At 41.2% G+C, this 24,000-nt stretch overlaps 2 protein-coding genes across 2 annotated transcripts in view; one reads left to right on the top strand and one right to left on the bottom strand.

Annotated features, from left to right (window-relative positions):
• The window catches only part of REV1 (REV1 DNA directed polymerase), an 85,796-nt gene extending 69,855 nt beyond the window's left edge, over positions 1-15,941 (top strand). The window contains exons 17-23 of the mRNA XM_075852632.1: positions 1,259-1,461; positions 1,853-2,083; positions 2,387-2,501; positions 2,727-2,944; positions 3,140-3,287; positions 13,506-13,608; positions 15,707-15,941. Of these exons, the coding sequence (XP_075708747.1) occupies positions 1,259-1,461; positions 1,853-2,083; positions 2,387-2,501; positions 2,727-2,944; positions 3,140-3,287; positions 13,506-13,608; positions 15,707-15,818 (1,130 nt within the window). The 3' untranslated portion in view covers positions 15,819-15,941. The remainder of the gene's footprint in view (positions 1-1,258; positions 1,462-1,852; positions 2,084-2,386; positions 2,502-2,726; positions 2,945-3,139; positions 3,288-13,505; positions 13,609-15,706) is intronic.
• A 6,053-nt stretch (positions 15,942-21,994) lies between these two features.
• EIF5B (eukaryotic translation initiation factor 5B) overlaps positions 21,995-24,000 on the bottom strand; it is a 75,489-nt gene continuing 73,483 nt past the window's right edge. Inside the window, exons 23-24 of the mRNA XM_075852630.1 lie at positions 23,519-23,680; positions 21,995-22,713 (exon numbers count right to left, since the gene is read on the bottom strand). Of these exons, the coding sequence (XP_075708745.1) occupies positions 22,606-22,713; positions 23,519-23,680 (270 nt within the window). The 3' untranslated portion in view covers positions 21,995-22,605. The remainder of the gene's footprint in view (positions 22,714-23,518; positions 23,681-24,000) is intronic.

Below are 24,000 nucleotides of genomic sequence, written 5' to 3'. Positions count from 1 at the left end.
ATTGGCAGGAATTTCAAATTCCCTTCATGCCTTGCTCTGTCTTCAGATTGTTCCTTTTAGTAAATGACTTAAAATCTGGTAGTATTTTTTATTAAAAGTGCTTTAAAACTGATTGAAGAATTAGTAGTTATGCATTTAAAGGAAATGTGTCGCTAGAATTATTATTATTTTTTCCAGTTAACAATTAGTATATAAATGATTACACATTGTTTTCATTTTTTTCACAAGATTCTAATTTATAACATTTCCATGTGCTGGCCACCAGAGGGAGCAGTTCCCAATATTGCAGCATGGTCACTGTGGTAAAGCAACCTCATTAATTTATGCTGCAAATTTGGGGTGGACACACTCTCCTCTAGTGTCCTCACACAATCCCCCCTCCCTTATATTGGCTAGTGCCAGGAGAAGGAAGGGTTTGAATCTTCAAACCTCCTACACTGTGTGCCGCCATTTTCTGAGCGAATGCACAGAGGTAGGAGGATTAGATACAGGGCTCAGCAGACCGTATCACACATGAACATACACGAACATAATACGCACATCATACACGAACATAAATTACCTGCTCCTGCCGCCACCTTCGCTGGTCTAACAAAGTTCTTGCCGCATACACTCCTTCCTTGCGCCTTTGCTTCGTTGAACATATGGCCGGAAGCCGCGGCCGGAAGTCGTCATCTTACTGTCCGGCAGCGGCTTCCGGTCCACATGAAAATGGCGCCGGATTTCGCTGTACGAACGAGCTTCGTTTTGGGTGCATGCGCCGTTCCCACACAGACGGCCCACGCTTCTGAGAATGGAACGGCTCCCGTTCGCATTCTCTATGGGGTTGTATGTGCCGTATTCCATTTCTGTATGTGTCGTTAATCGACACCTACAGAGATGAAAAAAATGGCAGCCCCCATAGAGAAGTAAAAGTAAGAATACAGTAAAAAATTAGAACACAAATAAATACAATTTTTGTTAATATTATATTAACAGCAATATGATAAAAAAATAAATTATAATCCTGACACCTTCCCTTTAAGCTTCTCTAAAACATCACATATTTGAGAAGACTTCCGCTACATCATATACTTTGCATAGTGGCCTCTCTACTTTGAGAGGGCCACCCCTCTAAAAAATAATTTTTCAATGCAATTTTGGATGGTTGTCTCAAAAGGTTTTACTGTACCCTGAACACTCTTTTAAATTGATTATATGCTGAAATATTTTCACTTAAAATCTATTTTACATATGTATTATCTGTCTGCCTCCACAGTCATTGTTGCTGCTTTCGATGTTCAAATTTTATCGGCCTCCGACACCAGCACTTCAGTTACATATGGCCATAAGAATCTCACATCTAGCCAGGATCCCAGCACTAGCAAAGCAGAATATCCTGGGAGAAAAAATGGCTTTCATTCCCCAATCAGCATGAAATCAAGAGTTAATTTTACAATTGAAGTGCCATCCCCTTCACAAGTAAGTTATGGTTGGTGGTTATAATTCAAGAATAAGACTGGTATAATTCCACGCATTGTGGGCGCCCATGGGTCTTTGCAAGATATGCATTTTTGATGATGATGATGATGATGGGGATGATGATGATGATGATGGATTGGTGATGATGATGATGATGGATTGATGATGGGGGATGATGATGATGGATTGATGATGATGGATTGATGATGATGGATTGATGATGATGGATTGATGATGATGGATTGATGATGATGGGGATGATGATGATGATGATGATGATGGGATCATGATGGGATGATGATGATGATGATGGATTGATGATGGGATGATGATGATGATGATGATGGGGATGATGATGGGGATGATGATGAATCTTCTTCTTGTACTGCAGGTTGACCCATCTGTCTTAGAAGCACTACCCCCTGATATCAGGGAACAAGTGGAGCAGACGTTTGCCCTTCAGCACAAATTACCCATTATTGAAGGCAAAAAAGAAAATGGTTGCAGTACTATTGGGTTGCAAGAACAGCCGGTGGCTACTGTCCTCCTACAGATTCCACCTTTTTCTGATCAAGCAGAAGAGTCTGGCATTAATGTCATTGCCCTCCCAGATTTTTCACAGGTAAGATTATAGTCTTTCTGAACTAGTACACTGTGGAATTATTCTGAACCTCTCAAATTTGAGCCATTTCATGGCTGTGGATTAGAATGAATGGTTGAGACATATTATGGAAAGCAGAAATGTTTTAATCCGATACTTTATGGGGGAAAAACTTGTTAACATCAGCATTCCGCAGTACAATAAATAGCAAGGACTTCCCTGTGTACAACACAATTGCTCTGATCACTAAATTGAAAGATGTTGAGTAGTTCAGAAAGTGTGACTTAAACAGTGACCTGTCTGTACATTGAATTACTTAATCAGGTGGATCCAGAAGTATTTGCAGCCCTGCCTGCTGATCTCCAGGAGGAGTTAAGAGCTGCGTATGGTCAAAGGAACAAACATTCTGAGAGCGGCATTAATCTGAACCAAACACTGGGTAAGGCCAAATTAATATTTGTCTAAAATACTGTTGGGAAGTTTGTAGAACTAAATAAAGAAGAAGCATTCCACAGTAGTCTGAAAAGTGTCCAACATTCATGTTGCTACTATTTATATCCTAATTATTATTTATTAACTATCATTGCTTTATTTAAGTTACTTTGCCCACACTGATGGGAGTAGGTAACTACAAGCCGTTCTAAAATGTTGGGTTCTTTTACAGTTTCCAAAAATCCTTTGCTACAGCTCAAGAAGCCTGCATTGAAAGCGAAGAAAAGGAGTAGAAAAAAAAATCAAGTCAGTCCTACAAAAAAGATTCATAGTCCTTTAAAAAACAAAATTTTTAGTAGCCCAGCTAAAAACTTTGCAACAATTGGGAGTCCTCAAAAACGGAATCACTCCCCCCTCAAACAAGAAGCCATATCTTCAGGGCAGTCTCAGGTAAACTGGATTATGTGCGTTTTGCATAAGAATTTAATACAGAATATAGGCACCAGCTTTTTCTTTCGAATGGACCCAATCTAACCAAGAGAAACTATTTATATATATATTTTTATTTATTATTTATATAGCTCTTATTACCATTATTACGTAATGAGAAGTGCATAATTTCATAACATTTACTTATGCTCTTAGGTTGAATTTGATCCCTCTACATCAAATGCCCAAGGAATTGTGACTAATGGGTGCAATTCCTACAGATCAAAAGCTCCTAATCTGGCAGGTGCTATTGAATTTAATGATGTGAAAACGTTGCTAAAAGAGTGGATAACTACAATTTCTGGTACGTACTGCAGTTAACAAGAGCATTTGATAACATTCTACTTTTACATGTAATAAATACCTAGTAGTATAGATCTAATGTTGATGCAATCATGGCCAAAATATATTAGACTGAAGTTTTAGATGGGTGTGTCAACGGACACCCACTCAGGAAATTTATCCAAATCCATAAGTTCTATCGGTATATCGGAGAGACGGAAGACACTGCTTTGTATACCCAAATATCCTTCTCTGCCTTTGACAAAAGCCATTACAATAATATCTTTCAAAAAGGGAGTAGCCTTGATTGGTCAGCATCATACACTTCTCTTCACATCGCCCAGTTGGTAAAAAGTAAAAACACGCCCAGTTGTCTATTAAGAAACTCATTAGCATAAATCTAAAATTGCTCATAACTTGCACAAAAATGATCGTTTTTCAAAATAAAAACCACTGTTATCTACATCACAGTGCCGATCAGATTATGTAGGAGATAGGGCACTTCTAATCTGGTGACAGAGCCTCTTTAAGGGCTTTAGCGATCTCTGTTTCCTCAAATAACTTAGTCCCTGTTTTGGGGTCACGCAATTTTGAGATTGCTTGATTAGCTACAAGGTAGCCCACCTTGTTGCTCCATCGATTTTAATATTTGTTTTGAATCACCATTTACAGTGCATTTGGAAAGTCTTCAGATCCTTTTACTTTTTTTAATATTTTATGTAGAGGCCTTGTGCTAAAATAAAAAAAAATCAAGTTTTCCCCATCATTCTGCACTAAATACTCCATAATGACAAAGTGAAAACAGAATTTAAGAAATTTTTGCAAATTTATTAAAAATGAAAACCTAAATTTTTGCATGTACATAAGTATTCAGACCCTTTGCTATGATACTTGAAATTTGTCTCACAGGGCCTTCGATTTTTCTACCTCTTTGAAATGTTTCTACACCTTGATTGGAGTCCACCTGTGGTAAATTTACTTGATTGGACATGATTTGGAAAGACACACCCCTGTCTATATAAGGTCTCACTGCTGACAATGAATATCAGAGCAAAAACCAAGCCATGAGGAGGAAAGAACTGCCTGAAGAGCTCAGACAGGATTGTTTGGAGGAACAGATCTGGAGAAGGGTACAAAACAAATTCTGCTGCACTGGAAGTTCCCAAGAGCAAAGTGGCCCCCATAATTCTTAAATCTAAGAAGTTTGGAACAACCAGAACTCTTCCTAGAGCTGGACGCCCCACCAAAATAAGTAATCTGGGGGGGAGAGAAGGACATTGGTAAGAGAGCCAGAGTGACCATTGGGTTCTTGGTCACCTAAGCTCCAAAGATCCTGTGTGCAGATGGGATAAACTTCCAGAAGGTCAACCAACACTGCAGCACTCCACCAATCTGGGCTTTATGGCTAAGTGGCCAGAAAGAAGCCTCTCCTCCGTAAAAGACACGTGAAAGCTTGCCTGGAGTTTGCAGAAAAGCACCTAAAGAACTCTCAGACTGTGAGAAACAAGTTTCTGTGGTCTGATGAAAACAAGATTGAACTTTTTGGCCTCAATTCTAAGCATCCTGTCTGGAAAACACCAGGCAGTGTTCATCGCCTGCCCAATACCATCCCTACCGTGAAGCGTGGTGGTGGCAGCATCATGCTGTAGGGGTGTTTTTCAGCGGCTGGAACAGGGAGACTGGTCAGGGTTGAGGGAAAGATGAATAGAGCAAAGTACAGAGATCTTCTTAATGAAAACCTGATCCACACAGTGCTCTGGACCTCCAGACTGGGCCGAAGGTTCACCTTCCAACAAGACAATGACCCTAAGCACACAGCCAAGACAACACAGGAGTGGCTTAAGGATGACTCTGTGAATGTCCTTTAGTAGCTCAGCCAGAGCCCTGAATTGAATCCAATCGAATATCTCTGGAGAGTCCTGAAAATGGCTGACCACCGACGATCCCCATCCAACCTGATAGACCTTGAGAGGTTCTGCAGAGAAGAATGGAAGAAAATCCCCAAATCCAGGTGTGCAAACCTTGTGGCATCATACCCAAGAAGACTGAAGGCTGTTATCGCTGCTAAAGGTGCTTCAACAAAGTGCTGAGTAAAAGGTCTGAATACTTATGTCTATGCAATATTTTAGTTTTACATTTTCAATAAATTATCAAAGATTACGAACATTCTGTTTTCACTTTGTCATTATGGGGTATTGAGTGCAGAGTGATGGGGAAAATTTTTTTTATTTTATTTTAGCACAAGGCTTCAACATAACAAAATGTAAAGGGTGTGAAGACTTTCCGAATGCATTGTATTGCCATTGTGCTTAACCTTGCAAAAATGTATTCAATAAGGCATGGGCTTCTGCATAGTTAACGTCTATTTCTTCTGTTGGGCTAGCAATATGCATTCTTTGAAGGTTGGTTTTTGCAGGACAGTGTAAAGATTTCGTAAGTGAGTGGATTGGTTTTTCCTTAAAAGAGCAACATAACTGATATCATCCTGCATCACTGCCTTGGAAGTGGCCCATATAAGGGGCGTGTCCTCTATGTGAGCTATATTGTCATCTATGAAATGGGCCCAATGGGTTTGTAAGTATGCCTAGAAGTTAAATGAAGATCTTAAATGAGGGGGATTTTTAGTTTCTACTTAGTTGGCTAGTAGAGATTTGATCCAAGGCAATCGATACGTGAGCATGGTCAGATATTGCTATCGGGTGTTATGCCATTTCCATTATGTTGGGAAACAAAGAGGAGGAGGTTAAGGCATAGTCTATGCGTAAATATGAGTTGCGATCATGTGAATAGCCTGTGTGTTCACTATTCTCAGGATGGGGGTGCTGCCAGGGTTCACAGAGAGAAATTTGTTGTAGTAGAGTACATAGACTTAAGGGCATTGGAGGGGGATATGGTTTTAGATTTATCTAAATTGGGTTAGAGGCTAGCATTTATATTGCCTCCCACAATTCAAGGGTGGAGTGTTCTAGTAAGGCTACTTCTCTACATTTGGAGGTATGAGAAGCCACTACAAATTTGTCAAGCCAGCAGGCCCATAGGGTGGGATGGTCGCTAGCCTTCCAGTGTGTTTCTTGGAGGAAGATCAAGTCTGGTTTAAGATGAGTGTGCTTTTCTTCTTTTAACGGGTGTTTAGGCCTGCCACATTCCATGAAACCAATGTGATCTCAGAGGGTGTCATGTAAGACTTTGCTATATAACAGAGTGGTACTCTTCCTTTCTCCAACAAAAGCTAAAGCGGATGCTGGATGAGCAGATCTAGGGGTGGTCAAATCCCGTCCCAGCGAGTGGACGAAATCACTATATCAGTAGAGTGACCATGTCGGTTAGACTCACGGATGGGTGATGGAGAGAACACGGCTGTGTCTGCACTGCCAGAAGCTGGGCGTTCTGAAGAGAAGTGGATGATACTTCTCGTCAGAACGCCCAGCTAGTAAAAGTAGTAAAAACGCCCCGATGTACGCACATAATACACGCCCACTTGGACTTTTACTTTAAACACGCCCACTTGGACTTTTGCAAGCCTCATTTGCATAAATACAAAAATGGTCATAACTTGGCCAAAAATGCTCGTTTTTTAAAAATAAAAACGTTACTGTAATCTACATTGCAGCGCCTATCTGCTGCAATAGAAGATAGGGGTTGCAAAATCTGGTGACAGAGCCTCTTTAAGTCAGTAACTGCAACAATAACCAATGTATTGGCAACATGAAACTAGTCTGTGAAACCAGCAAACATAAGAAAATTTGTGAGGGATGTCTGCAGAGAATTCACAAGAAATATCTGGACTATCTCAAGTTGGAGATAAATGATCTGGTATGTAAAGGTTTCTCCTAACTTCAGCAGGGTCATCGAAGAGGAGGTTTTGTTATCCACAGTGACCTTGAGCTTGGCCAGATATTGAAGTTGGAACCTGTGGTTACTGACTATCCGGTATTTACAGATGGGGCAAAGGCTCTTCTTTGCTGGCTAACTGAGGCGGAGTAGTCTTGGAAGATTAGGATTTTGTTTCAGCAATTTGGGGTTCTGAGACACGAAAGTATTGTGGTATGTGTCGGGCTGTGTGTTTAATATGTGGAATCAATAATGTTGTGTGGTGTGGTCTCAGAGGCAGCCATTACGTGAGACCGTACAGCAGTGATGTACCCAGAGATATAGTATTCAGTCTAATAGGAAGTCTTTGGGGACTGTAGCAGGTGCGGTGGGTGAGGGGAGTAGGGGGGTGAGTGGGTGGGTGGGTGCTGACCCAGCAGTTATCTAGTGCCTTGTAGGGCACTTTGTGTAAATGTAGTTATGAAGTTTGCACTTATCTGAGTCCAGCCTGAATGGAGCGGGAGCCAGGAGAGCAGGTCCCCTATGTGGTGGTCACACCAATAGTCAGTCATGGTGTGGTAGTGTGGAGCCACAGTCGTGAGGCCAAGAGATGTGGGGACAATCAGTCCGTTGCACCTAGGAAGCTTTTCTTTGGTAGAATCAGCTGTTAAAGTCTGCATTGGATAGCAATGTCTGCGGGGGGGGGGGGGGATTAGGTTTGGGAGAGTGGGAGCTGCTCTAAAATGCGGCAGATGGGAGGCCCCGCCTCCGGAAGTCTCTTAAATTATATTTTTGTGGGTCTAGGATTACCTCATCCAGCGAAGGAGTGATGATTTTGACCAGTTCACTGTCCGGCTTGAATATGAGCCAGACTCCTCAACCTTCCCAATTAAATACTTTGTGATGGTATTTCATTGCTCAATAAATAGACGCATATCATCCGCATATAGGGCAATTTTGTCCTATCTTTCCCCTTGCGCCAAAGCCCAAAATACAGGGATTATCACTTATCAAGATAGTTAAAGGCTCATTACTAGAGCAAAGGGGAGAGAGGACAGCCCCTGTCTTGTACTTCGAGTAAGTGGAAAAAGTTTGCCCATTACCACTTACCTTCACAGTTTCTCTCGAGTAGAAAAGACGGACCAAACTAATAGAAATATTGCCAATGCTGAATTTCTTCATCACGTACCAGAGGAGCCCCACTCCACCCTGTCGAACGCTTTAACAGCATCTAAGGAAATTCTGTATCGGGAAAGTCCTCCCCGTTTTTACTAGCCTATTACCAAATATCCTGCAAATTTTTATATTTTGCAGATCTAGCCGGGATTAACCCGTTCTGGTTGGAGTGAATAAATCCCGAGGACAATCTTCGCGAACCATTTCACAAGGACCTTAGCAAACTACTTAGTGTCCGTATTAGGCATTGTGATCGGGCGACTAGAATCGCCCTCCAATGGGTCCTGGTCTGTCATTAATATAATTATGACCTTAGTCATTGTGGTAGAAAGGTTGCAATGACTCTTAACAGGCCTGGCAGTAAAATGTCCCCATATCTACTGTAAAACTCACATGGAAAGCCATCTACACTTGGCGATTTATTCCCACTTATATTTTTATACAGGTATTTCGAAAATCAAAAATGATCACCTATCCATTTGCTCGACCACCACTCAATGTTCTCCTCACTGCTCATTCGCAGGCGGTTCGGAAACCCCATTCTAATGATCATTGGAATCACAGTGGAGGGGCCACCAAACTATCAAAAAATGATCACCTATCCTGTGGATAATAATTTTTTTATTCCAGTGCAACCTCTTAAGAGCTATTTTTAATTCATCCAGAGTTACTGGGGTGTCTAGTAATTCCCTTTTGGTTTCCAGTAAGTGAGGGGATAATTTCTTCGTATGTCTATAGGACCGTTTGGATCAGGGTCAGGTTCGCATAGCACCAACCTATACAGCTACGAAGTGCTGCTTGTTTCTTCTTCGTTAGGCTTTCTATTAATCTCCACATGCCTCGATTTCTAGCGCATCTCTGTCATTTTCCTTTGCCTTTATTTCATTTTCAAAAGAATAAAAGTACCTGTTTGTCCATAAAATTAACATCTTAGAGAGGTGGGGAAAAAAAAGGTATTTTTCTAGAAAAATCACTTTTTCCGGCAAAAAAATGGATCTGAGTACTTCGTTCATTCCGCTTGTAGATTCTTTTTGACTTGCATAAAAGATTTTCTTTTCCTTTTTGGGTAGTAGTTTGGATAGATGGAGATTTTGGCATGATCATAACTCATGGTGGAAATGTATCTCTTGACATGCTCAAAAGATTAGGACATTCTTGTAAGAAAAAGATTTTTATAATCAGGGTCTTGGATTATTTTGTGGTGGCTAGGGTCTCAAAGTGATCTGTGTGCCCTTTCAATTCAAACAAGGGGTAATATATTTTTTTTCTCCCCAAATATTTTATATAATCCAGTCATGGACAAACGTGACCGGGTCTCCTTTTTTTTTTTTTCTACACCCTCCGGGAATTCGATCATCTAGAAATGACACGTCTAGACGTATCTTCGAGGTTGGTTACTTTGTTCTTTAGATATTGATTCCCAGTGATGAGCTCCTTGATTTCTTCTGTCATCGGAGTAGAGTCATCTCCAATGTGCGAATACGCTTCTCCGTTTCTTCACATCTATCGTAGGGGATGTTAGATTTAATACTGGACGTTTTTGGAGTATTTTGTCCACTTCCACTTCAGGATGACTTTCTCCAGTGTTTTTGCATGCAAATCTGATTTTTCCCTTCCATTGTGGGATAAACTATAAATATTTGGCCATTTTGATGGAGGTATAATATTTTTTACATTTATTTTCTTTGATAAGGCTGTATGTTCCTGATTTCGTCCCTTAGACATTGGCGACGTTGCTAATAAAATAATGCTGGTCAAACTGAATACATGCAATTCCACCCTCCTCTATGGAGGAAATCTATACCAATTCAGTATTCACTTTGTATGTGAGACAGCCTTACAAGAGACCAACCCTGCACCGCAGAATTAATACAGGCCTTTTAATTGTTTGTACATTTGTTTCCCTGTCAATATATCAGAACCACCTGCACCCACCCATTTCATTGCAATCCTTTAGAGATTTTGCCTCTGTGGAGAATAGTTTGTAGTGTCAATTTGCGAAAGGAAAGTCCTAAATCTAAATCAAAAATAGACTAACACAAACGGAATATAAACTCCCGTGGACCCAAGCTCTCACTTTAGTCAAGGATTCTTTTTTTTGTCCTTGTTGGCAGTAAACCATATCAAATGGTATGTATTAAACAATAATATTGCCGACTGCAGCAGAGCAACAACACTGTCATATTTTTTGTCAGACAACTGGTATTAGACATTAGATTTGGCAACACCATGTCAAGTAAAGAAACAAACACCCTCCCTTTATGAAGAAAAAAAATGTGACCGTTCAGTCTTCACTGCAATAATAGGACAAGCTTTCAATAGTGCAAGTCTATACATGTAGAGTTAATATAAACCCTTCTGTTAAAGAAGACTTGTCGTCTTTCCTGACATGCTTATTTTAGTAACTAATTGTATTACCTGTGAAATAACAATTCTGCAACATCTTTTCTAAGAACTCTGCGTTGTGCCATTCCTCGGTTATTCCTCTTAGAAATGTCTTCCTCCCTTCTCGAAAGGGCATGTCCGTGCACAGTCTAAGGCCGGATTTACACGAACGTGATATACGTCCGTGCAACGCGTGTCGCACGGACCTATGTTAGTCTATGGGGCCGTGCAGACAGTCCGTGAGTTTTGCGCAGCGTGAGTCCGCTGCGTAAAACTCACATGTCCTATATTTTTGCGCTGTTCGCGCATCACGCACACATTGAAGTCAATGGGTGCGTGAAAATCACGCGCACCTCACGGAAGCGTGTGATTCGCGCAACAGCAGTAAAACTATAAATGAAAACCGAAAAGCACCACGTGCTTTTTTTGTTTACAAACAGTGTCATAATGATGGCAGCTGCGCGGAAATCACACATCATATGGTAATGACACACGGAGCTGTTAAGTGGCTTTTGCGCGTGCAAAACGCCACGTTTTTTGCGCGCGGAAAACGCACACGCTTTTTAATCATTTTCCGAATCATGATGAAACTACGTCATGGAGCGCAGGGGGGGGGGGTGAAGTATGGAGCGGGCTCACGCTGCAAGTGTCAGAGCAGCTAACGGCCAGGAACAAAGATCACTCTGTTCCTGGCCGTTTAACTAGTTAAATGCCGCGGTCAATAGCGACTGAGGCAGTTAGGCCCCCGGGCTGCCATGACAACCACTCCTAAGGCCTCATACCGACTTCAGTTTTTTCCGTAAGGGTGCTATCTGTTTCTTTAACGGATAGCACCCTGAAATTAATTTCAGTGGGGCCAAGCACACTTCCGTTGTTTTAACGGAATCGTGCAGCCGTTCCGTCAAATGTAGTGCAGGTCCTACTCCTGCCTGTTTTTGACGGAACAGTCTCGGCCTTTGCATTGATTTGGTCTATGAAACAACTGGCTGCACACTGAAACCATCCGTGTGAGGTCCGTGATTCACGGAACCGTCATTAGCAGCCGTTCAATGGCAAACGGAAGTGTGCATGAGGCCTAATGAAGTCCCCCAGGTCTGACTTCTGTCTGCCTCTAAGCCTGTAAAGATGGCAATATGCTGCAATACATTCGTATAACGATCACTGGTTCACGTCACCTAGGGGGAGTGTAGAAAAAAGTTAAATACATTTTTCAGCAGTGTAAAAAAAATAATACAAAAACATGAAAAGTTAAAAAAACAAAAAACGTTTTCCCCAAGAACAATTTTAAAAAAATAAACAAAAATTGGTATCGCCGCGTCCACAAAAGTCCAAACTATTACAATATAGCATTATTTAAATCGCACTGTGAACAGTGTAAAAAAAGATAAACTCCATATTCGTTTGTTTATTTTGGTCACCTTAGCACAAAAAAAAAAAATGGAGTAAACCGGGATCAGATAATCATATGAACCATAAAAATGGTACCAATAAACTACAGCTCGTTCCGCAAAAAATAAGCCCTCACACCGATCAGTTGACAAAAAAATAAAGTTATGGCTTTCAGAATGTGGTGAAACAAAACATTTTTTTTTAATCAAATAGTTTTTTCTTTGTAAGAAGCAAAATACCAAAATTTATATAGTTTTTTTTTTTTTTATATCACCGTAATCGCATTGAGCCGCAGAATAAAGTTAAGTTGCCGTTGTTACCGCATGGTGAAAGCCGTAAAAACGAAACCCAAAAAACAATGTAGGAATTGCAAGTTCACTTTATGGTACTTTAAATTGTACTAATAGAAACTACAACTTCCCCCGCAAGTGGAAAGTAAAAAAACTAAAACTTAAAAAAACACACACACACACACACGCACACGCGCGTGATTCGCGCAACAGCAGTAAAACTATGAATGAAAACCGAAAAGCACCATGTGCTTTTCTGTTTACAAACATACAAACAGAGTGTCATAATGATGGCGGCTGCGCGGAAATCACGCAGCCGCGCATCATATGGTGATGACACACGGAGCTGTTAAGTGCCTTTTGCACGCACAAAATGCACACGCTCGTGTGAATCCGGCCTAAGTTAGTAGCAGGGATGACAGGGAAGCGTGTAGATGAAGCAGACAGGAGCTCAGCTGTTCAAACTCCTACATGGCGGCTGTGCCGGGAACTGCAGCCCGTCCCATTCACTTGAATTGGGACTGAATAGTACAAGCTGCAAGAGCGCCGTGGTCCCTTCACTGCTGCTTGCAGTGATCCCAGGGGTTCTAGTCATGGAAAACCCCTTTTATCTTGAATCTCCAATTAGGAAATAAAATAACCTAATTCTAACTTTTTAAGGCTGGATTCACACGAGCGTGTTCAGTCCGTGATATACGGTCCGCAGGTCGGCTGCATTTTTCCGGAACGAACACAGTGCAGGGAGCCGGGCTCCTAGCATCATAGTTATCTGTGACGCTAGGAGTCTTCACGGAACTACTGTCCCGTACTGAAAACATGATTACAGTACGGGACAGTTTTCCCGCAGCGAGGCAGGGACTCCTTGTGTCATAGATGACGATAAGAGCCCGGCTCCCTGCAGTGTGCTCAGTCTGGGAAATACTGCCGACATACGGACCGTATATCCCGAACTGAACACGCTCGTGTGAATCCGGCCTAAGTTTGGTATAGAATGCTCCCGATGGATATACCAAACACGTACATAGACTACCATTGGCCTGACATGCCAAGAGTGTCCTTAGTTCAGATATATAAACTAGCATACATATTTGTATTTTTTCTTTAATCAAAATCGTAGTCCATTGTAATCTTGTGACTTTTAATTGTATTGATAGGACAGTCATAGTAATGTTTCTTCTATTTCTCACCAGATCCTATGGAAGAAGATATATTGCAAGTAGTAAATTTCTGCACTGATTTAATTGAAGAAAAAGATTTGGAGAAATTAGATCTGGTAATAAAATACATGAAAAGGTGACTTTTATTTATTTTTTTTCCTTCATAAAATGGGGAATCCGCTTTAGTTTTACAATAATGGCCAATGCGGCTGGTGTGTGTACTATTTGCTGAAATCTAGAGTACTGTGTATTACGTAATACACGTTTCCCCTATTCTGTCTAGTTTACCATGTAGAGACAAGAAGAAACATATGACATATTGGTTGTCACTTAGCTTTCGCACGTCATCTTTTTTTTAATTTACCCCACAAAAATAACCGGTTGCTGACCCATGATGCAAATGTACATCATGTGCGGCTGTCAGTTTCCACACTATGATGTGGTCATCATGATCGTGCAGGCACTGCCAGTTCATCTGGGAATTTCTCAGCAGGGCTTAGTATTAGGGCCCATGCACACGACCATATTTTTTCCCTCCTGTAAATATGGGTCCTTTGTCACACGTTTTTAACCCGTATTTACGGACCTGTAAAAAAAAGCAGGGGGCTAGAAATTATGTCATAATCATGTCCAAACCCCTTAAAAGCATCACATAATCGCTCAGACGCCATTTTCGCTGCTTCTCTTTATTCAAAAATTGAAATCTCCAGATGTAGCCTAGCAACGCTCCCGTAATTACGGGTGCACACACGTATCCACATGTAATTACGGGAGCCCCATAGACTTCTATGGGCCTGCCCGTGCCGTAATTACGGCCTGAAATAGGACATGGTCTAGATTTTTCAACGGCGTGGGCACCTTCCCGTAAGCATACGGGGAGGTACCCGTGGCCAATAGAAGTCTATGGGCCCATAATTACGGGTGTTTATACGTTTGTATGCATGGGGCCTTAGTGTTCTAACTTAACCTAACCCTTAAAGGGAAACTGCTGACAGAGCTACATAGGCGACATTTTAAACGAGCCTCCACTCCAGGACCTATCATAGTGCACTGAAGAAAACTCTGCAGTGCCCCCTACTCTTCTGCTGTAATGTCACCCTAACCCATCACCTGTGCTGTTGATTTGATATGCCCTGCATCGTGGAGCCATCCTGCCACGTCAACAGAATGGTAAAAAAATAGAACGTAAAAAGTATGACCGGCCTCATTTAGCTGCGTTGTTACAAAAACAAGTTTTATGGTCCGGCATACTACGATGGAAAAACTAAAAAAATGTACCTAATCCTTAATTATTTTTTTTTTACATAACCAACATTTGAAAGTATGCCATAATGCAATGTTTCAGGCCTCATGCACACAACCGTATTTTTTCCCACCCGTAAATACGGGTCCGGTGTCACACGTATTCCACCCGTTTTGCACCAGTATTTACGAACCCGTGCCCGTAAATATGGGTCCGGTGTCACCCGTATTTACGGGCACATTTTTGGCAGCAAAATAGCACTGCACTAATCGGCAGCCCCTTCTCTCTATCAGTGCAGGATAGAGAGAAGTGACAGCCTTTTCTGTAATAAAAGTTAAAGAAATTCATACTTACCCGGCCGTTGTCTTGGTGACGCGTCCCTCTTCACATCCAGCCCGACATCCCTGGATGACGCGGCAGTCCATGTGACTGCTGCAGCCTGTGATTGGCTGCAGCGGTCACATGGCCTGAAACGTCATCCAGGACGTCGGGCCGGATGTCGAGAGGGACGCGTCACCAAGGCAACGGGCGGGAGACCGGACTGGAGGAAGCAGGAAGTTGTCGGTAAGTATGAAAGTCTTATTTTTTACAGGTTTATACTGATCGGTAGTCACTGTCCAGGGTGCTGAAAGAGTTACTGCCGATCAGTTAACTCTTTCAGCTCCCTGGACAGTGACTATTTACTGACGTAGCTTAGCAACGCTGCCGTAATGACGGGTGCACACATGTAGCCACCCGTCATTACGAGAGCTCCATAGACTTCTATGGACTGTCCGTGCCGTTATTACGGCCTGAAATAGGACATGTTCTATCTTTTTCAACGGCACGGGCACCTTCCCGTGAGAAACCGGGAAGGCACCCGTCGCCAATAGAAGTCTATGCGCCTGTTATTACGGGTCGTAATTACGACCCGTAATAACGGGAGTTTTTACGGTCGTGTGCATGAGGCCTCAGATGTAGAATATATGAATGTTTTGTTCTTGTGCTCCAGGTTAATGCAGCAGTCCGTAGAGTCGGTGTGGAACATGGCATTTGACTTCATTCTTGACAATGTCCAGGTTGTCCTGCAGCAGACGTATGGCAGCACGCTGAAAGTCATTTAAACCGCTGTGAGAGGCGCCACATCCCCGGCTCACTGGGCCAGAAGTGCTTGTGGAGTATTTGCATGATTTTAAAGCTTAAAAATCATTTTACATTTCTTTTAATAAACAATTTTGTACATTTTCTTCATGAAGTGCCAAATTTGTCAGTATTGCATGTAAATATGTGTTTCAGATTCTTTTATTGTAGTATAGGCGATTTACAAATTGTTTGTTTATAAGAGTTTTATGGATTTTTACAGTGAAGTGTTCACAGGTGTTTATTAAAGAAAAGTGCAATACTAATGGTTTTCTTGTTAATTCCCACAGAAAAAAGTCTAAAATAATTGAGGACATTTAGTTATATTACCCTTTGAACTCATATTTAGACTATTCCACAAATAGCAGTGGGTACTGACACACAGCAAATTTGTTGCAGTTTTTCCATAGCAAATCTGCAGCAAAATGAGCATGATATGTGCAGAATTTACCCCTTGAACATTGAAAATGGTGAAATCTTGAAACACCCAATCAGAATGCGCGTGCTGTAGATTTGAATATCGGAAAATGTTCTGCAGAATGTGGATGAGATTTGTTCAGGACTCATTCACACGGCTAGTATTGAAATCTGCTGTTTGACACTTTTTTTTTTTTTTTTTATTGCCTTGTACTAGCTAAAATGAGCACTTGGGGAGAGACGGGCTGAATATCACTACACTGATGGATTTAACTGGGAATAGGACACAGGCAACTGCACAAGCAAGATGCTACAACATTTTAAATAAAGACTGATTGGGGTACTGACTTTTGCCCCAAAATCAGTACAACGCTATTAGAAAAAACACTCGAGTTATAGCTATGGACGCCTTTCTGGTACAATGTATCCTATCTATACTGCAGATGGCGGAGCTGACACAGAGCATTTGTCTTAAAGCTGTATTCACACATTGTGGTATCGGCGTTTTTGCCACGATAGAGCAGCCACAAAAAAAAATAGTGTTTCTGCAAAAATTATTGCAGAAACCACTGAGCGAATGTGATAGACAGCCATAGACCTGATCTACAAAAACCGCTTTTCATTCATATAAAGATCTGTTGCGTCAGTGTACACTTCCTGGCTTCACTTTTTTTTTTTTTTAGCATTTCTTTAGTAACTGATCCATAAAAAGACTGTACACTGATGTTTTTTCACACACCCATAGGACTTTAATGGGTGAGCCCAGTAAGCAAAAACTGATCAGAATAGGGATACTGCAAGTTTTTTTTTTTTTTTTTAACCAAAAAAAACACAAAGACATGCTCTGTTGCAAAAACAAGTGTGAATAGCCGCAAATGACTTGTATGGGTCAGTGTGTCGTCCTTTGTTAAAAAGGACAGCACATGGATGAGAAATACGTTTGTGGGCCTAAGGCCTTACAGTGCTTTACTTTTATCAGGTACAGCATGTTCTCTTACAAAAGTAAAGCTGCTTTGCATGTGCACACCCAGTTCTTATAGCTCCATATTTAGTAAAGCTCCTAAGGAAGAAAGCCCTTTGAGAGCCTTGCTTATGGCGTTTACTAGAAAGTGGTATCATTAGGCAAACACACATTGGACCACACGTACCAAGATCTATGTGCAACTTTTTGATGTAAAGCACAAAACTAAACCAAAAGCACCGCACCAACTCCAATGTAAAATGTGACAAAATTAAGGGAATATTCAGATGAACATTGTCCATGTGCTGTCAGTGTAAAACGGACTTAACATTGACACATTAGGCCCAGTTCACGCATTGGTCGTCTGAATCGGCGCCAAGACTGAAACCGCCTCCCATAGATATAAAAATAAATTTAAAAAAAGCGGCACATCACAGTTCCGCCTCTGACCTCCCATTGAAATCAATAAGAGGCAGAAAAAGCTGTTTTTGCCCACAGTGCTCAATGGCAGTGGGAGAATAACACAGTGAAAACGGCATTAAGAGGGAGTATTTTGCAGGCAGAAAAAAAAAAACGTGTGCACAGAGCCTTAAAGTCAATGGGCCAATTCACAGGTCCGATTATCTGGTATATGCAGAGGAAAAAAAAAAAAATCGCAGCTTGCCCATTCGAGTCTGGAGGAAAAAAAACCTCACTGGCCACTGATGCCATCCAAGTGCATTCAGTTTTTCACTGATAGGTTGCTAGCAGGTGCTGAAAAGAAAGAGCAGCATCCATTTTTCACCTACATGAAAAACTGATAATCACTGCTGCTACATGGACAGGTAAAATCTGGCACAAAGAAGGCACTCGGACACAATACTGACTGAACTCTGGTGCAAAATAGTCATGTTTTTCCCCGCTGAAACACTGACTTTTAGGGTACGTTCACAGTTTTTTTTACACGGAACACGTGCCAAAAAACAGCCGAAAATGCCTCCCATTGATTTCAGTGGGAGGCGGAAAAACCGGCTCGGGGGAAAAAGCAGCGACATGCCCTATCTTCGTGCGTTTACGTCTGACCTCCCATTGACATCAATGAGAGGCAGAGAAAGCGTATTTCGTGGTGTTTTTTGCCCGCGGTGCTCAATGGTGTGCAGGAAGAGCAAAATCTGCCTCAAAACTGAATTTTGGGGCAGATTTTCAGACTGCAAAAAACTGTGTGAACCCAGCCTTACATTACTCGCCTGAATTAGGGTATGTGCATACGCAGTGTTTTCAGAAGTTTTTCGGAACATAAACGTCCCAAAAAGCGGCTGAAATATTGGAATGGGAAAAATTGTGTTCTGTTCCGACAGGGCGAAAAACGGCCACGTAAAAAAAGGCCACAAAAAAGTGCATATACCTTCTAGAGACGTTTTTGGAGCAGTTTTTCATTGACTATAGAAAAACAGCTCCAAAAACGGCAGTACAAAACGCAGCGAAAAAACAGAGTGGCTTAAAAAAATGTCTAAAAATCAGGCTCCGTGTTTTCAGACGTTTTTTATTTCGTGTGTGCACATACCTTAAGACCTAACAGGTAGCAAGCAAAATAAAACTGGTCACAAAATTTAAAGCGGCCCTGAAATAAAATTGCGTGTTGTAGACTTTATGCTACTGCTAGCAACAACTACTTGGCTGCTGTGTAAAAAGCAACCAGAAAAAAAAGAATAAAAAGAGACCACTAAAAACTTATGAAACCTGACCTAAACAGAATCCGGCCTCGTGGTTTTTCGGAGTAAGAAAACTGCAGCAAATAAAAACGGCCTGAGGCCGGGTTCCCATATAGCGTAAACGCTGCGGAAGTCTAATTCTTGCATTACAATATTTCCATATTATATCCCTATAAATTGCATGTATTGTTTTGAATATTTTGGGGTTCAGCCATACTGGCCTGTTTACCAGAACATATAATAGCTGAGAATGAAGCACAGCTTTGACCAACACAGATCGCCCTTGTAGAGAAAGTGGGAGTTTTGACCAAATTTTAGCCTTCTCTCTAAATGGTTATTAAAGGTTTTATATTTAATTCAACATAATTGTCAATATTTTGAGACATTTATCCCCAAATATTCGAACGAAGTGTTGCAAACAGGAGGGAGGGCACCAGCCGTTCGTAAATTATCGAGTCATAATTGGACTTGTCAAGATTAATCTGTATACCAGAATAACCAGAAAATTCATATATATTTTCCATAGCTCGGGACAGCGATCTCCCCCCTATCCTCCAAAAACATTACATCATCTGCATATAGCAATTTTTTCCTCCATCTCACCTTGTCTAAATCCACAAATCTCCTCTTATTGCCGCAGCAAGAGGCTCAATTGCAAAAGCAAATAAAAGAGGGGACATAGTAGGGCTGGGCAATTATGACCTAAATCAAAATCACGATTAATTGAACATGTAACCGATTACGATTATTGAACGATTATTTAGGCCAAACCTTTTTGCATGCCACGCCCCCTATTTGCATGTTACACCATTGAATTAATATTTATCCCCTGAGCCTGCTGTTTAAAGCCAGGGGCTATCTATATACAGCATATATATATTATACAGCAGGCAGGCTCAGGGGATATATATTACATTACCATTCCACTAACGCTTGGCTGAGACATCTCTGCCAATTTCTTCCTGACTAGTGTGTTCTTAATCTTTGAGGTCTTTCTACACAGCGTCTTTTCAGCATCAAGAAACGTACACAAACATTGAAGATTAGCAATTTATAAGAGGGGAATCACAGGTCTGTTTCACATACTGTATGTTGCCAGAGGTGGTCAGGCCGGTGCGCAATGTTAGCTGCCTCTCTGCTGCGGTCGCTGCCTCATACATAGAAGCTGGGAGTTCTTCAGATGAAATACCATTATTGTTAACAACAAGGGCAGAAAAGTCTCCTTATATCTTTTATACACCTCAAAAGGAAGTTGATCAGATTGGACAACCAAAACCCAAAATACAATTGAGGAATCACACTTATTTATCAATTTCCCAGAAATAGAACTATATGGAACTAGAAATGGTACCAAAAGGAACTACAACCCCTGCCACAAAAAAATAAGCCCTCACACCCCTCTATTGCCAAAAAAATAAATAAAAAGTTATGGCGCTTGGAATGCGGGGAGTGAAAAACGAAAATGGCTCAGTCCCGAAGACTGCATTTCAAAAACATGCAAACAATATGGGCAAGTTTATCTTCAGTTTACTATTTTTATTATTGCCTAGACCGTGTTCCTTAACCCGTTAGTGACCGGCCCATCGTGTTTCTACGTCGGTCACTAACAGGGCCTTATTCCGATGCCATAGACTTTTTACGTCGCGGCATCGGAATAAGTAAACAGAGCAGGGAACTGTCAGATCTCCCTGCTCTCAGCTGCTAGAGGCAGCTGAGGGCTGGGAGCGTCCCTGCTCTGCCGTGTGAGATCGATATTATCGATCTCACACGTTTAACCCCTCAGATGCGGTGCTCAATAGCGTGCACCGCATCTGAGTGGTTTTGGAGAGAGGGAGCTCCCTCTCTCCCCCACCGACACCCGGCGATACGATCGCCGAGTGTCTGTGTCTTTAATGGCAGCCGGGGGTCTAATAAAGGCCCCCAGGCTGCCTAGAGTGAATGCCTGCTAGATCATGCCGCAAGCATGACCTAGCAGATCCCTGTTCGTGTTGACCGGCCAGGCAGTAATACACTGCAATACAAAAGTATTGCAGTGTATTATAAATGCGATCGCAGAATCGCATATTATAGTCCCCTAATGGGACTAGTAAAAAAGTGAAAAAAAAGTTTAATAAAGTTAATTTAAAAAAAGTGAAAAAAAAATAAAAAACCCAGCTTTTCCCCTTACAAACTGCTTTACTATTAAAAAAACAAAATAAAGTTAAAAAGTTACACATATTTGGTATCGCCGCATCCGTAACGACTCCGACTATAAATCAATTTCATTTTTTAACCCGCACGGTGAACGCCGTAAAAAAAAATAAAAAACTATGGAAAAATTGCTGTTTTCTGTGAATACTGACTTGTAAAAAAATGTAATAAAAAGTGATCAAAAAGTCGCATCTACTCCAAAATGGTACCAATAAAAACTACAAGTCGCCCCGCAAACAAAAAGCCCTCATACAACCGCATCGGCGAAAAAATAAAACCGTTACGGCTCTTAAAATATGGAGACACAAAAACAAATAATTTTGAAAAAAAAGCGTTTTTACTGTGTAAAAGTAGTAAAACATACAAAAACGATACAAATTTGGTGTCGTTGCAATCGTAACAACCCACTGAATAAAGTTATTGTGTTATTTATACCACACGGTAAACGGCGTAGATTTAGGACGCAAAAAAGAGTGGCGAAATTTCAGATTTTTTTCTATCCCCCCCCCCCAAAAAAAGTTAATAAAAGTTAATCAATAAATAATATGTACCTAAAAATGGTGCTATTAAAAAATACAACTTGTCCCGCAAAAAACAAGACCTTATACAGCTATGTCGACGCAAAAATAAGACGGTTATAGCTCTTGGAATGCGACGATTGAAAAACGTAAAAAATAGCTTGGTCATTAAGGTCCAAAATAGGCTGGTCATTAAGGGGTTAAACACTGGAACTCCCCTTAGAAAAAAGAGCAGCTAACAGAATCTTCTGGTAGAAATCCAAATCGCAACCACTGGATAAAGCAAAGCATCTCCGGTATCAGTACCTGGGATATCATTACTATAAAACCACTTAAACTGTGACGAGGTATAAAGTGCAGCAAATACATAAAATGACAAAGACTAATATTGCCCATGTACTTTATTTCTGGCTCTGTGTGTTCTGAATACAGTGAGAAGTGGTGGCAGGAACTGTACAAGCACTGAAATGCCGCCCAAAGTACATTTTACATCACCAATCAACATGAAGCAGATACAGAAGAACTTTCCTGCTAACCTTTAAAAAATGTAGGCACAAAGCAAAAGAACAATGGAATAGCACAGTGCTGGGGCAGGGGACCTGCATAAATAATGACTTCCAATTCATAGTTTTTACATCAAAAGATCGAAGTTTAGAGGCTGCAGAACTGCAGTGCCAATTTTACGAGTAAAAAACAGAGAAAACCTGTAGTAAAACATGGGGACTATTGTTTCATTTTAAAACAGGAGCCAGTGTGTGAGAGGTGAATTCCGGTGGGCAGGCACGCTGGAACTGGGGATGTGTAAAATTGAGCACTGTCAAACCAGTGTAAAATTTCTTGGTTTCTCATGGAAAACAAATTAAACTACTTTTATTTTCTTCTTCCAAACCACAGGTTCAGTATCCTCGATTTCTCCCCTTGCAACGCTTCATCTTTTTTACAAGTTACAACTCCTCTGGTCTTACGAGTTCCTTCAGTTGAAAAAAAAAAAGCTTTAAATGATTTCAAACACCTTTTTCAGTTCGACTATGAGCTGCCAGTCTGTTTTCTGCATCTCATCTCTAAACCAGTTCTTTAAAGCATCAATCGATTGCCGGGTGATCTGGAACAGGAGCAAAGAAAGATACATTTTTTATTTAAAGAATACAACACAAGACCAGATTTGCATGATAGAGCAAGTTCAAGACACTATGAAACATGGAATCACAGATATTCATCTTCCTATAGAGCAGAGCTTCTCAACATGTTTCTACTGGAGCCGCACGTTTTGTCAAAGTCCAGGCAAAAATTAAAAGTTTATCTCAGTTGGTCTTTACTTGTCTGGGTAGTAAAAGCATTAAAATAAAATCACAAAACGAGACAATAAATGTCTAATAAACTAGAGCATGGTACAGCCAGAGAAAGGCCTGCACACTTACTGCTAAGGCCCACAGACTATTTTTTTTTTTAAAACGCCACGAGCGGCGTAAAACCTTAAAAAAAAATTGCCGCTTTTTGCGCAAAGCAGATAGGCACTAAACTTTGCAACTTTTTCTGCCAGAAAACTGGCACAAATCACATAATAAATCTCTTCTATGGCCCTGCAGCAGTGCTATTCATTTTTAACCTGGTGAACACATACTCACTATCTCCAATTCTGCCGTGCAACCACGCATTAGAACATATGGGCGCCATTAAGGAACAGGCACTGTGCTTTCTGTATGTTCTTCTTACACAGTGGCTGAGAGGCTGGTTGACAGAATGCCATTGGAGTCACCCAAATAGTACTGTAATTTTAGGCCAACCAAGCTGTTAAAGTGATCATTATCTGAGAGTGGCATTCTCCTACCACAGTGCAGCCATTACCAGTCTGCTTTACCCTGAGGACCTGCCCAAGAACTCACTTTGGGAATCACGTGACAACTTACCTTGCTAACAAGGTGATCTGTAGCCTCAAAATGTCTTCCATACATCTTTGGAGACTCCCCAGGGATAGGTTCTATCTTCACACAAACCTCTTGGCCCTTTTTTGCTACATCTACAGTCTTGTGGTTCATCTCAATGCTGGTTACTATTCCGATTTCCACAAACTAAAAAGACAAAATGTTCTTAGCAATCTTGATGTATTTTAAAGGGTAATTAAACTTTCGGAAAACTTTTGACATGTCCTAGTGATATGTCAAAAGTCTTGATCGGTGGGGTTCTGAGCACCGAGACCCCCACCGATCACTAAAACAAAGCAGTAGAAGCACTCGGGTGAGCACTGAGCCGCTTACGGTGTACGGGCCCATAGACTTTCGATTGAGTCTGTACACTGTTACATCGGCTTTCCGAGAAAAGCAGATCAGAAACCAAGCGGCTCAGCGCTCACCCAAGCACTTCTGCCACTTCATTTTAGAGATCGGTGGGG

This window comes from Rhinoderma darwinii, chromosome 2, assembly GCF_050947455.1.
Source record: "Rhinoderma darwinii isolate aRhiDar2 chromosome 2, aRhiDar2.hap1, whole genome shotgun sequence".
In the NCBI taxonomy this organism is placed as follows: Eukaryota; Metazoa; Chordata; class Amphibia; order Anura; family Rhinodermatidae; genus Rhinoderma; species Rhinoderma darwinii.
This window is presented reverse-complemented; position numbering and strand designations above follow the sequence as displayed.